The sequence below is a fragment of the Prionailurus viverrinus genome, chromosome F1, assembly GCF_022837055.1.
Source record: "Prionailurus viverrinus isolate Anna chromosome F1, UM_Priviv_1.0, whole genome shotgun sequence".
In the NCBI taxonomy this organism is placed as follows: Eukaryota; Metazoa; Chordata; class Mammalia; order Carnivora; family Felidae; genus Prionailurus; species Prionailurus viverrinus.
In genome coordinates, this window is record NC_062577.1 from 28,863,475 (window position 1) to 28,877,512 (window position 14,038).

Below are 14,038 nucleotides of genomic sequence, written 5' to 3' on the forward strand. Positions count from 1 at the left end.
TGTATGCATAGGGAGAACTGTTTTGGTCCCAACTCACATTCTGATGTGCTGACATTTCATAAATCACTTTCCCTGCTGTAAAATGAGAAAAATGATACCTGCCCTAATGGATTCACTTATTTCCTATGTGGCAAAATGCAACACATGCCAAAAAAAAAAAAAGTTTTCAGTCACCATAGAAATGTAAAGAAACTGGCTGTTAAAAATCTATCTTTGAAATGTATGAAGCATATTAGTGATTATATATTCATTCCTTCTATCATGAAATGCTTGATTATAATACGAAGCATATTAGTGATCATATATTCATTCCTTCTATCATGAAATGCTTGATTATAATACTTTTTTTTATAAATAAAAAGATATAATACAGAAATGATCTTAACATTTTATAGGAACATGATTTTTCATTGAAGAGCCTGGTAATAGCACAATGAAAAACTGAAAAACGAGTCTGTTGAGAAAAACAAAGTCTACAAAGAAAAGATGGGGCTGGTAAATGATAGATCAACATTAAGTACCCGTTGAGTAGAAAGTTTGTTGTGTGTTTTAAGGAACATAGATTTAAGTGAGAACTCTGATCGCAAGGAGACTGCTTTCTAGAAGAATGTATTAATAAGATTAAACTCATGAAGAAAAGCAAAAAGTGATGTCTCTCAAACGCTAAGGAGTTTTTAGAGTCAGAATGATTTAAACTTAAAAAGGAGAAAGGACAAGGAAGAGATGATATTTCAAAGATGTTTTCTTTTTTTACCCATTACTTTAGACTTACCTATTAAAACAGGGGTGCCTGGGTGGCTCAGTTGGTTAATAAACATCCGACTCTTGATTTTGGCTCAGGGCATGATCTCACGGTTCGTGAGTTTGAGCCCCGGGTCAGGTTCTGCTCTGACAGCGCAGGGCTTGTTGGGATTCTCTCTCTCTCTCACTTTTGCTCTCACTCTCTCTCAAAAATATTTTTTAAAAATCTAGACTTATCAAAGCAAATGGAAGGAGAAGAAGCTGGAAGGTATTTATAACGTTTGAAATGTAGTGCTACAAGTTATTTATAATATTACCAGAAATATCTTCAGAAAGTAGTGACCAGTGGGATTATGCTTGTTTTGCCCTTTTATATTTAAATAGCAACAAACTGTTAATCCAAATGTGTCAATATTAGCCTAATCTCATTTTCTCTTGTATAAAATATATCACAAGCCATTTATTTCTTTTGAAAAATATCTATGTAATTTCAAAACTTTATTTTCAAATTGAATACAAATCACATATTTAGTCTGTTTTAGTATTTTGTTTTGTATAAACTCTAACACTTCTGTCCAGTCAAACCTCCATAAGATAGTGATGGCGTGTCAAGTTGGAAGGTACTTAGGACATTGACTTAGACAAAGGTTGTCCCTGTAAGAATTCTGTTTTGTTCATTGCAGTGTTTTGCAGCCCTCTAAAATCCATGCCTTTCTGCTGAAAACATCTTTCAAGCTCTACCTTCTGTAGTTTATGTTACAAACAATAGATTTTTTTTTCTCTTACCCAAATTGGCAGTTTATTATAAAGTAGCCTGTGTTTTTCCAGACTCTACCTTCCTCACCCTCTCAGACTCCGATATGAGCCCCAGGGAATATCCTCTACCTCTTTTCTCTTGGTGTTGAAGACAGATTTGAAGATCATGCTATCAGTATTTGCTGATGTGGAAAAAAAAAATTGGAAATCTTACTTTTTTTACATTGTGGATCTGCTTAATAGCAAAAATGTTGCTCTGCTAAAATGGACTTACTTATATAGAACATTGGAAAATTGGTATTTTGATGCTTTAATAATTCAGAAGTTTCTGGGCTCCACTTGGTACCTGGAATGTACTTCAGGATGATAATTTTAAATTTTGCTTATGTTAGATAAGCCATGTTAATTTTTCTGACATATTGGAGTATGGAAAAGTGTTTAGAATTTGAGTCACTGCTTGGTTCCTAAAACTGATGCTTTATTAACCTGAGGTTTAAGGAATTACCTACAAATTTTAATTTTGGTATCTGGCTTTGCCTTGCTTCTTCCTCTCTTGATTTTTAGCTTAAGGTATTTCTGTTATTCTTGGGTTTCTTTTTCTCTGTAGGATGTTGGGAAGTCTGGCATCAATAATTCCTGAGAGGAAGAATGCTCATCATAGTATCCGGCAGAGTCTGGATTCACATGATAACGTAGAAGTTGAAGCTGCCGTTTTTGCTGCTGCAAACTTTTCTGCACAGTCAAAGTAAGCATCAGCCTTTTAATAATTTGGCTTCCCTAGAAGAGGTTTTGAAGGAATAACTCATCACTGTACATAAACACTAAGAGGAAAATATAAATGGCGAGGCATATTTTCCAAGAGAGTTTACATCATGTTGGGGAAACAGAACCTCAGTACATGTAATAGAAAAGTACATATGTTGGCATTAGCTGTAATAAATGAGAATTTCCAGAAGGACAGATCAGCACAGATTGGAGTAGTTAGGGAGGGCTTCATTGAGGAACAGAAGTTCTGTCCACCGAGGCACCCTCCCCAAACATACACGGGTCGGATGCTCAATTGCTACTTTCCTGTTGTCTCTTCAAGGTTGGCTGTTTGGCATTAGAGCTGTGGATAGTTTGACAGAGATAGTAAACTCGAGCTGAAACCAGGTTTAACCTATTTGGGATGTCATATCCTACACTATTATCTTGTAGGACAGTTTTTTTTTTTTTTTTTTTTTTTTTTGGATGCAGTGTTGACCATGATTATGTTACTGTTTGACTTGTTAAATTACTCTCTCTAAAAAAATATATTATCCCCTTTACTGACTGATAATCAAAAGTAGCTTTGCTCTGGAGGACATTTTGGTATGCATTTTGCCTTAAACATGTCCATCCTTTTTCCCCTTAAGTGGACCTATAAAATCCACTTCTGAGAACTTATCCCAAGGAATCAGCAAAGTGTACTGATAATTATTTGCAAGGATGCTAGTTGCAATGTTATAAAAACAAAAAAGATTAGTAGCAACCTAACTTCTAACCAATGTATGTAGATAAATATGATCATACAATGAAGTGTTGTATCAGTTCTTAACAAATATATTTTAGAAATGTATTTGAAAACAGGGTACATCATAGCTTATGGGATAGTATAGAATATATTTTTTAAGAAACGTGTGTTTGTATTGATGGAATGGAAAAAGACAAAGGATATATAGATCAAATATTGTCTCTGGGTGATAAATTGGTATCTTATTTTAATTTTACCTTTTATAAATTTCTGTGTATACTGTCAGGAGCAGGTTTGGACTTTATAATCAGATGAATGATGTTATTTTTGAAATTAAAAAATAGCATTTCCTATTAAGAATCTCTGCTAAATTTGGATAAAACTTGAAATAATCACCAATTTTCTTTATTCAGATTTTAGCTATATGAGTATTCATTTCTTCAGCTGCTCCTATCAAACCTTCAGAATCATAGGATTATTCATTGGAAAAGGAGAATGGAGAATAGAAAGCATGTAATTTTTAATGTACTGCTCAAAATTAGTAGGTGTGGCAGTAATTGAGGAAGAGAAATATCTGAGTAAATACAATTCTTATTTGTGCTTTTGAAAACTAATGTTTTTTTTTCTTATTGAGAGTAATTACTATTGAGAGAACTTTTTAAAAATTATTTTTATTGGATAAGAATTATATCTAGTGAATGGTTATCTGATTACCACTGACAAAGTGTCAGTACTTTATAATCTGAGTAAATTTGCTACTTTCTGTAACTCCAAAATAGTTTTTTCTTTTTTTTTTTTTTTTTTTTAATTTCTAATGTTTGTTTATTTTTGAGACAGAGAGAGACAGAGCATGAGCAGGGGAGGGACAGAGAGAGAGGGAGACACAGAATCTGAAACAGGCTCTAGGCTCTGAGCTGTCAGCACAAAGCCCGACGTGGGGCTCAAACTCACAAGCCGAGAGATCATGATCTGAACCGAAGTCAGACGCTTAACCCACTGAGCCACCCAGGTGCCCCTCCAAAATAGTTTTCTTTTTTTTTTTTTTTTTTTAAATTTTTTTTTTCAACATTTATTTATTTTTGGGACAGAGAGAGACAGAGCATGAACGGGGGAGGGGCAGAGAGAGAGGGAGACACAGGATCAGAAACAGGCTCCAGGCTCTGAGCCATCAGCCCTGAGCCCGACGCGGGGCTCGAACTCACAGACCGCGAGATCGTGACCTGGCTGAAGTCGGACGCTTAACCGACTGCGCCACCCAGGCGCCCCTCCAAAATAGTTTTCTAAATTTAGTTTCTAAATTTAGATGATAGATTTGTAATTTAGCGATTATATTTGATTTAATGAGAATCATCTTTACTTCAGATTTTCTCTTATGTTATAATCAGAAGCCAATTTTACCAGCCACGGAATTTCTAATCTGTTTTAGAAAAGATTAAGACCAAATAACATAGAAACATGATTCTTTGTTTATAGAATTGGTGACCAGTAAACATTTAAATTGACTGTTTATGTAGAAGCAGTTATTAATGTAAAAGGTTTCAATATGATATAATTTGTGATGTTTAAAAATACCAAAATAGCACAGTAGGGAAGGCTGAAGGGCTTATCAAAATGTATCAGAGTGTAAAATTGTATGATGAACTGTATCTTTTTGAGATTAGCGTTTACCTCTTCTTCTGAAATTATGACAGACCTGGCCTGAGATCAGATAGCTCAACCAGTATTGATGGGTTTTTGTCTTAGTATCTCTATCAATTTTGGATCTTAAATGGATTAGAGCAACTGGCCAAATAAGACCTTAAGAATTTATTTAACACTGTTCTCCCCCTGTCTAGTATCATAATCACATCTCACTTGTTCTAAAAAAGGTTAGGATTTTATATATTTAAAGAGCTAGTCACGGGGTCACAAAGCAGGAGTTGGAAACCCAAATGCCTTCAGAGAATGGGGATGCATTGTCAATGAGAAAGGTGCCCTCTTGTGGCCACTGTGCTGAACTGAATAGTGCACTTGCCATCTGAAAGTGGTAGTTGCATGCCCCTTGGCCCCAGCTGATTGTGACAGGGCAGGAATGTAGGTGCAATGTTGTGAGATCTGACTTTTTTTTTGGGGGGGTGGGGACTGGAAAATCTGATTATTCTGTTTATAACCTTATTACCATACGAGACTATATATTTTTAACGTACATTCTTAGTGTTGACATTAAGAATTTTAAAAAGTGTTACTGGATAAGTGAAAGGAAAGAAAGAAAAGAAAAGAAAGGAAAAGATAAGAAAACTGCAGGCTTCTAATTTGCAGTTCATTGGCCCTAAAGCCCTGTAACAGATTTTTAAATTTTGAGTTGCATAAAAGTTATATAGTTAGTGAAAAAAATTCTTCTTGAATATCCACCATATCCAGATAACTATTCTAAGCACCCAGGAATACAGGGGTAGAGAAGATCATGGCCCTATTGTTATGTAAACACAGAATAGTTTTAGATGCGTGTTAATATATGAAAAACTAAAACCATTTTGTGATAAAAATAATTTCATCATTGTGATAATGACCTGAATGAACTGCTTTAAGTAGGGTGATCAGGGAAGACCTCTCTGACGAGTGACATTTGAGCTGAAACTGGGTGATAAAGAGGCAGCAAGTGAGAGGAAGAATATTCTAAGAAGAAGGGATAACAAGTATGAGAGCATTCTGAAATGTGGATGAGTTGTATATACAGACCTGATACACCTTTTACCTTATACCTAAAAGACATTTATAACTTAACTTTTTCTTATCAAATGTGAAATTGTTATCTTAGAACAGTAGTTTTCAAACTATTTGGTATTAGAATCTCTTTACACTTTTCAAGCATTATTGAGGTCCTCAAAGAGCTTGTTTATGTGGACTACAGTGATTGATATTTACACTATTAGAAATTTAAATGTCTAAATTTTTAAAGTACTTATTAATTCATTTTTAAAATAACAGTTCTCTAAAGATGTTAATGTAAAAATACTGCTATGAAAATAATTATTTTCCAACATAAAAAAGCAGTTTTGTGAGATGAGTAGCATTGTTATACCTTTTTTGGAAATCTCTTTAATGGCTGGCTGGATTCTAATATCTGTTTCTGTACTCAACATTTCTGCTGGCAATATGTTATTTTGGTTAAAGTGTATGAAAAAAATCCAACCTCACACAGATATATAGTTGGAAAAGAAAGGAATATTTTTATTTATTTATTTTATTATAGGGGTTTTATTTTATTTTTAAACATGAAATTTATTGTCAAATTGGTTTCCATACAAGACCCAGTGCTCATCCCAACAGGTGCCCTCCTCAATACCCATCACCCACCCACCTCCCCCTCCCACCCCCCATCAACTCTCAGTTTGTTCTCAGTTTTTAAGAGTCTCTTACGTTTTGGCTCCCTCCCTCTCTAACCTCTTTTTTTTTTTTTTTCTTCTCCTCCCCCATGGTCTTCTGTTAAGTTTCTCAGGATCCACATAAGAGTGAAAACATATGGTATCTAAGAAAGGAATATTTTTAAAGGCTTGATAGGTAATTACGGATATTTTTCTTTGATGCTATACCAAAACCAGACAAGTGTGGTTTCTTAAAATTAAACTACAGCGTGGGCTCTAAAACCGTATCCATGAACTTGTACTTTATTACGCTGAAATCCATTGGAATCTCTTACCCATGTCTGGTTTTATAACTTATGCATTTGTCTTTTGGAAAGTATTGGTTCACTGTGTTATGCACATTATCCAAATGTTGACGCACCTCACTGTATCATATCTGAGGTTCACATTTGTTACTCTCACCACCGATCTCATCAGGAAAGTCTTTAAATATCAAGCTGTCAAACTCATGGCCATGGTTGCAAGTTTTCTGAAATCCTGATTTTTGCTTAGAAGTTCAGATTGGCAAAAAATTTTCCCCTGTTATTTTCTGTGAATTTACAAGCTGGCTTTATTTGTCTTTTGAGAAAATGTCTACCAAATAGCCATGTCTGAATAACCATGAAGTTTTATGAAAAAAATGGCTAACTCATATCATAATTGAAACAGTTGCTGGGGACTTATCCTGGAGACATCCAGTGTGTACTTTATGTGTGCCTTCCATTTTGTCCGATAATATTAAAAAGACACTTGCTCAAGGGTTGAAATTCAATAAAATTAGTAATTTCCACTGTTTTATCAGGGACATTTGTAAGCACATCTGACTTCCTTTCTTCCTTTTCATGTGAGTGTGCAGCAGTCAGCAGTGCAATGACCGTAGTTCAGTTTGGGGACACTGCCTTGGCTCTTGGTGAGGTGCTAGCAATTTCAATCGTTACTTTGGTACCAGTGGTGAAGATGGCAGCATTGGTGTTCCAGAGAAGCCAGAAGATTTAAAAACAACCAAAAAAAAGTTACTCACTTTGAAAATTTCAGCACAAATCATGTTGATTGCCCAGAGTTCACATAAAAGACGAGGTTTTATGATTAGGTGATGCTGATACAACCAGAAGAGCATGTCTCGCCATGTCTGTTGATTTGTCCATCTGTATGCAGAAATAAAACTCTGCAGTTGAGCTGTTACTTAGTCTTCCTGTTTGCAGCTAAATCTTTTATTTCATAAATTACTCTAATGTTGAAAAGTGGCAGTGCCTTGACTTCTTTTACTGACTTTTCATCCAGGTTTTCAGCATTGTCAATGCTCAGCTGCACATGACTCTTATGTTAGGTGCACTTCTCCAGCCAGTGCATTATAACTCACCCTGTTCTTATTTTTGGTTTGAAAATCAATATTTTGCTTTTAAAGAGCCCATTTAAAATAGTCTTTTTTAAAAAATGCTAAATAGTCTCAAAATGAAACCAAGAGTTAACTGGTACCGTAATACATTTTGAAATGTTTTATATCATGAGGCACGATAAGTTAAATTATAAACATCTAAAAAATCAAGGATAGCTTTAGTCTTATTTTTTTTATTTACAATTTTGCTTTCCTTTAGAATAGGTTCTTTCTTTCCACACATTAGAAAACTCTCTGATCTGTCAGTTTTAGCTTTTTTCAGCATCTTTAGACCTAGACAGTACAGGTTGTGTTGAGAAAACGAGCCTTCTAATCTCTGGCTAGTGATTTTTTTTTTTAATTATAAAAAAAGACTTTGCAAATAAACTTTATTTTATTTTGTAATAAAATATTATTGAATTCTGAAAAAAAAGCAACTTTAGATAAAATTTTAGGAAAATCTTTCAAAATTTAATGTAAAACATGACAGTGTGTACTTCCTGATATGTTTCTCTATAAACATAAGGAAAACCTCAGGATTTCAAAATAATGATGAATGATAATGAGATTCTAAAGATAATAATAGATATAGTCAAGGGACGCCTGGGTGGCTCAGTCAGTTAAGTGTCCCACTTTGGCTCAGGTCATGATCTTGCAGTTCATGAGTTCCAGCCCTGCGTGGGGCTCTGTGCTGACAGCTCAGAGCCTGGAGCCTGCTTCAGATTCTGTGTCTCTCTCTCTGCCTCTCCCTGCCTCATGCTCTCTCTCTCTCTCTCTCTCTCTCTCTCTCTCTCTCAAAAATAAACATTAAAAAAAAAAATAGATACAGTCAAATATAGTAACAACACAGGAGAATTGAGAACAAACTGAGTTAATCTCAGAGAATGTGTTCATATACTAAACCTACTACCTTGGAAAATTCTAGAAAACACAAGAATGCACAATTACACATTCCATTAGCTGTCAAGAGATGGTGTCATTATGCATCATGTAGCCTCTGGAAAACACTGAGCTTATGAGAGAATGAAACTGAAAATGGCAAATATCTTAATGGCAGGAAATATTTTATGTGGACATCCACTGAACTGCAGAGGGGAAGTATTTTATGTCTTAACATGTCATTTATCATGGCTAAATGAGCCAAGCTTGATCATATTATCTGTATCATATTTCCTTACATATGATGTAATGTCCTATCCCAAATATTCATGTTATTAATAACTTTTGCAACAGTCATATTTTTGTTAAGACAGAATCAAAAGCAGCCCCTTGGAAAATACTTTACATGTATATAATATTAAAAAAAACCCCAAACATGGCTAACTTTAAATAGTTCAGCTCTTGGTAAGATTCTGCCCATATTTCCTACCACTTTTCTATTTCATAATTAGTCTACTTTTCTAAAACTTAGAATATTTAAAATCTATTTTATTGCTTGTATAGTCAGCTTATGGTATTAAAAGCTTCTCATAATTAAAAGCCTTTCCTAAAACATCGCAAACTGAGATAGTGACCTCGAATCTTTTAGACAGTGGGGCTCGGTGATGCAGGATGCGTGCAGCAGCACTCGTAAGTCAGAGCATCGTTCCTTGAACGCCACTTGAGAATAGTGTTGACAGAGCCGTTCGCTGGTGGAAGTTTAGGTGTCAGTTGCAGTTCTCACCCCACCCCCTGTACCAGACCCTTGTTACGATTTGTAATATTGTGTTGATTTTGTTCTCTTTAAGTCCTTAGAAAACGTCAGCAAAGCGTAAGAGACTCTTAAAAACTGAGAACAAACTGAGGGCTGATGGGGGGTGGGAGGGAGGGGAGGGTGGGGGATGGATATTGAGGAGGGCACCTGTTGGGATGAGCGCTGGGTGTTGTATGGAAACCAATTTGACAACAAATTTCATATATTTTAAAAAAATCAATAATGAATACAATAAAATAAAGTAAATAATGTATTAAATTGGAAAAAAAAGAAAACGTCAGCAAATGTAATTTTTCTTGGTTTTAACGTTTTTGCTGTTCTCTCTTTTTTCAAAGGGATTTTGCTGTAGGAATCTGTAACAAAATCAGTGAAATGATTCAAGGTATGTGTGCTTCATTTAGTATTATGAAGTGACTTACTGGGATTTGTATTAATAATAGCTGCTACCATTTATTAAGTACTTACTGTGTGCTTGTCACCATTCATTTACTTATTCATTTAAATAATATTTATTAAGCGTCTTCTAAATGCCAGAGCTGTCCTGGGTGCTTAGGATACAGTAATGAACAAAACAAAGTCCTTGCCCTCCTGTAACCTACATTCTAGTGGCAGAAGTGGGGGGGGGGGTGGCAATAGACAAATAAAAATAAAATATAACAGTTGCTATGGAAAAAAAAAGCAGGGTAGGGACAGGGAGCTCCCAGAGTAGAGTCCCCACCCCAGGGTGGAAGGGGGAGCTTTATATTTTGTATATGCTGGTCAAGGAAGGCCACTAGTGGAGTGATATTTGTGTGAGAGATGCAGATATTTAAGGGAAGAACGGTCTGATCTGGGGAGCGGAGGAGTTCGTTTCTTACTCTGTTCATGTTCCTCCAGTGTCTTCTTCCAGTTGCAGCTAAACTCAAATCCAGATTCCTTACCATGGCCTACAAGGCCCTAGTTTTCTAATCTCATCTTCCATATTACGCTTCATGTGTATTAACCCCATTTACCCTCCTGCTCATTAAAGGGGGCTCTGGGGCTCCAGCACTGCACAGCTCTAGAGAGCACCACATCCTTTGTATTTTTCTAAGTGACATTCCTTTGAGTTGTACAACTTGGCAGACGTCGACAGGTAATGCTGTTAGGTCTCTTTTACAGAAAAGGAAATGGAGCCACGTTAAAATTACCTGAAGACCAGGATACAATGGTTGAGCTTTGTCCTGTTCTCTTTTTTTTTTTTTTTTTTTTTTTTTAATTTTTTTTTCAACGTTTATTTATTTTTGGGACAGAGAGAGACAGAGCATGAACGGGCGAGGGGCAGAGAGAGAGGGAGACACAGAATGGGAAACAGGCTCCAGGCTCTGAGCCATCAGCCCAGAGCCCGATGCGGGGCTCGAACTCACGGACCATGAGATCGTGACCTGGCTGAAGTCGGACGCTTAACCGACTGCGCCACCCAGGCGCCCCTGTCCTGTTCTCTTTTATTCCTTTGTGCTTTTTTCTCACTGCCAGAAAAGGGCTCTACTGCAGAAAGCTATCATTAAAAGGATGCGTCACTCATTTGTTGAGTAGTTTTTATCAAACGCTTGCTCTGTCAGACAAGAGCTCAGCAGGGAACAGATATCACACTTGAATTAAAATAATCTAAGGTGGGTTTAAGGAAGCAACGATTTACAAAGTTGTGGGCAGGATGAACTGTAGGGGATAATGTAGTCCTGCACCCAAGGGTGCAAAGAGGGAGTGATTACCAGAAGCGTGAAGTCATGTCAAGAGGGCCACTTTGAAAAACTGACCTTCAGTGTGCTTGACCTGATGTGGCCCTGTGGAGAGGGACTCAGGGAATAAATACTCTGACGTCTTTCTTCTTCCTCCTATACCCTGCTGGGGCTCTACACTGGCTAAACTCAGACAGCGGGCAAATAGCAAGGGAGTTGGTGGAAGCTATGCCCATGACCTTCCTATGCCAGTGCGGGAGTATTGTGTGTATTTGGGTGATCGTTATTTGGGTATATTCACATGTAGAAACCCGCTAGTTTGCACACTTAAGATTCATTATTGTTTCTCAAGTTTTATCTATAGAAAATTTTAAGCAAAAGAACAGGAACTCTAGGGGGTTGAAAGAGAAAGAGGGAAAAAAAGCACAGGAGTAGGGTGGAGGAAGGCTGGAGCCCAAGATAGGGAAATGGCAGGGGAGCCTTAGTAATAAAAGCATCCTTACATTTAAGTTTAAGTTGCTTGTGTTTCTGCCAAGGAAAACCTCTTGAGTGTCCCTAAACCAGTAAAAATGTCTATCAATGCGAAAAATTCCACTGACTGCTAGGTTGAGCATAGATTTGCAGAGGAAGGAGGGAGGGATATGAGATAGGAGTCTGCCATGGGGAAAGGTGTAAGTAGGGAAAATACTTAGGAGAACTTTGCAGTAATTCAGTCTGGAGATGGTGGTGGAAGTCGGCCAGAGGGACAGCAATGGGAACAGAATGGCATCGTCAGCTGTGGCTTGTATTTTAAAGCTACGATCAATAGGATTTGCTAATAAATTTGGATGTGGGGTGTGAGAGAAGTAAGAGAATCAAGAAAGGCTCTATAATGATGCACCTGTCATATACTAAAATGGGAAAAATTTTCCCATTTTTTTGTGGGGAAGACCAGAAGTTCTCTGCGCCCCAGTAAGTACAAAATGCTTCTGACCAGACATCCCAGTGGAGGTGACCAGGAGGTAATGGGATTCGTGTATCTGAAGTTCAGGGGCAGGGTGGAGGGGTAGGAGGAGGTAGTCTTTAGCATATGGCTGATAATGGAAGCCATGGGATTATATCACCTCACTCAAGGAAAGTACTGAGGGTGAGAAGAAAAGTGTATTACCAAGCCCAAGGAATACCAGAAATTAAAGTGTGGCTAAAAGAGATGAATACAGAGAGATTGAGAAGGAATAGCCAGAAGAAGGACAAAAGCCAGGAAGAGTATGCCTTCAAGAGAGAAGAGTTTCAAAGACAGAATGGCCAGCAGTGTCAAACGCATTTGGTGCTGTAAGGATCAAAACATTAATAACATAAGCAGGATATGGCTACAGAAAGGAAACCAGGGAGTCCATACTCTGACCTCATTTTTCTCCCCTCCATCTCCTGGGGCTCTCTGCTTTGGCCAGACCTAAACAGGCCACACAGCAAGGGAGTTGTCGATGGAAGGCACCCCTGGATGTTGGAATGTTCTTATATATTCCCACTAACGGTGACTTCACAATGGGAAAACAGTGTTCCGCAGAGTATGAATTAGCTTTTGGCATATATGTGGTGAATTATGATCTACAGGTTTTTGTTCTTTATCATCACAAAGCCATGCTGCAGAAGAAAACATGTTTTTGTGTAGCTACAGTGTTGACAGCAAAAGATACGCTGGACTTAATCCTCATGGAATGCCTGCCGTGGAGGAGGTAAAAAAAGGCATTGCCACACTAAGTTCAGAGAACTTCAGAACCCCTCCACACACAGTCTGCTCACATCCAGGTCTTGACTTAGTGTTGAAGGAAATAATTAAAACTGTAAACATAATTAAATTGTAGCCATTGAGTATGTGTGTACATATGTATATGTACCGGCATGCATATATCTTTTTAGTATGCTGTGGGAAGAAATAGATAGCAAATAATAAACTTTGCTTTCTGCTGTGCCTTTTAAAGGCATTTTCTACTGTCAGCATGTAGTTTCATACTGACCAAAAAATTAATGTTAAGATAAATGCTTTGGAAGAAAACTATCAAACTTAATTGGGGGTTAGCTTTACTATAATTATCTTTGATGTCGTAAACGTAACATTAGTATACTATTTGTTTTTAAATGGTCATTTTGCTAAGTGAATCAGATCTTTTTTTCTTTTAATTTTTTTTAATGTTTATTTTTGAGAGAGAGAGAGAGAGAGAGAGAGACAGATCACAAGTAGGGGAGGGGCAGAGAGAGAGAGGGAGACAGAATCTGAAGCAGGTTCCAGGCTCCGAGCTGTCAGCACAGAGACAGATGTGGGGCTTGAACTCCTGAACCCCGAGATCATGACCTGATCTGAAGTTGGATGCTCAACCGACTGAGCCACCCAGGCGCCCCGAATCAGACCTTTTAAATGTGAAATATTATCAAGGATGATAATCAGAAACCTGTCCCTAACGATTCCTTTTGCATCCAGGGTTAGCCACACCAGTTGACTTGAAGCTGAAGTTAATCCCCATCCTTCAGCACATGCACCATGATGCGATCCTGGCGTCCAGCGCACGTCAGCTTTTACAGCAGCTGGTCACGTCCTATCCCTCCACCAAGATGGTGATTGTTTCTTTGCACACTTTTACTCTGCTTGCCGCTTCATCTTTGGTTGATACGCCTAAGCAGGTAATTTCAGTTCTCTTTAAACTGCCTTTTCTTCAGTAAACTTTCCTATTAAGTATAAACCAGGAAATTTAAGTAACCCCTAAGTTTTAACTAACTCCTAAGTTTTGATAATATTAAGGTCCCTTTCTCTGATAAAGATGACTTTAATTTCCTTTTGCTTGCTTTTTTCTTTCTGCATCCACAGTAGTAGTTCTTGGGAGCCCTTTAAGAACATGAAGTAGAAGTGAGGGCACTTGGCAGAGC

General features: G+C 37.3%; 1 protein-coding gene across 1 annotated transcript in view; it reads left to right on the top strand.

Moving 5' to 3' along the window:
- Positions 1–14,038, top strand: part of INTS7 (integrator complex subunit 7) — a 92,845-nt gene that overhangs the window by 18,307 nt on the left and 60,500 nt on the right. The window contains exons 4-6 of the mRNA XM_047839955.1: positions 2,105–2,242; positions 9,776–9,822; positions 13,596–13,795. Of these exons, the coding sequence (XP_047695911.1) occupies positions 2,105–2,242; positions 9,776–9,822; positions 13,596–13,795 (385 nt within the window). The remainder of the gene's footprint in view (positions 1–2,104; positions 2,243–9,775; positions 9,823–13,595; positions 13,796–14,038) is intronic.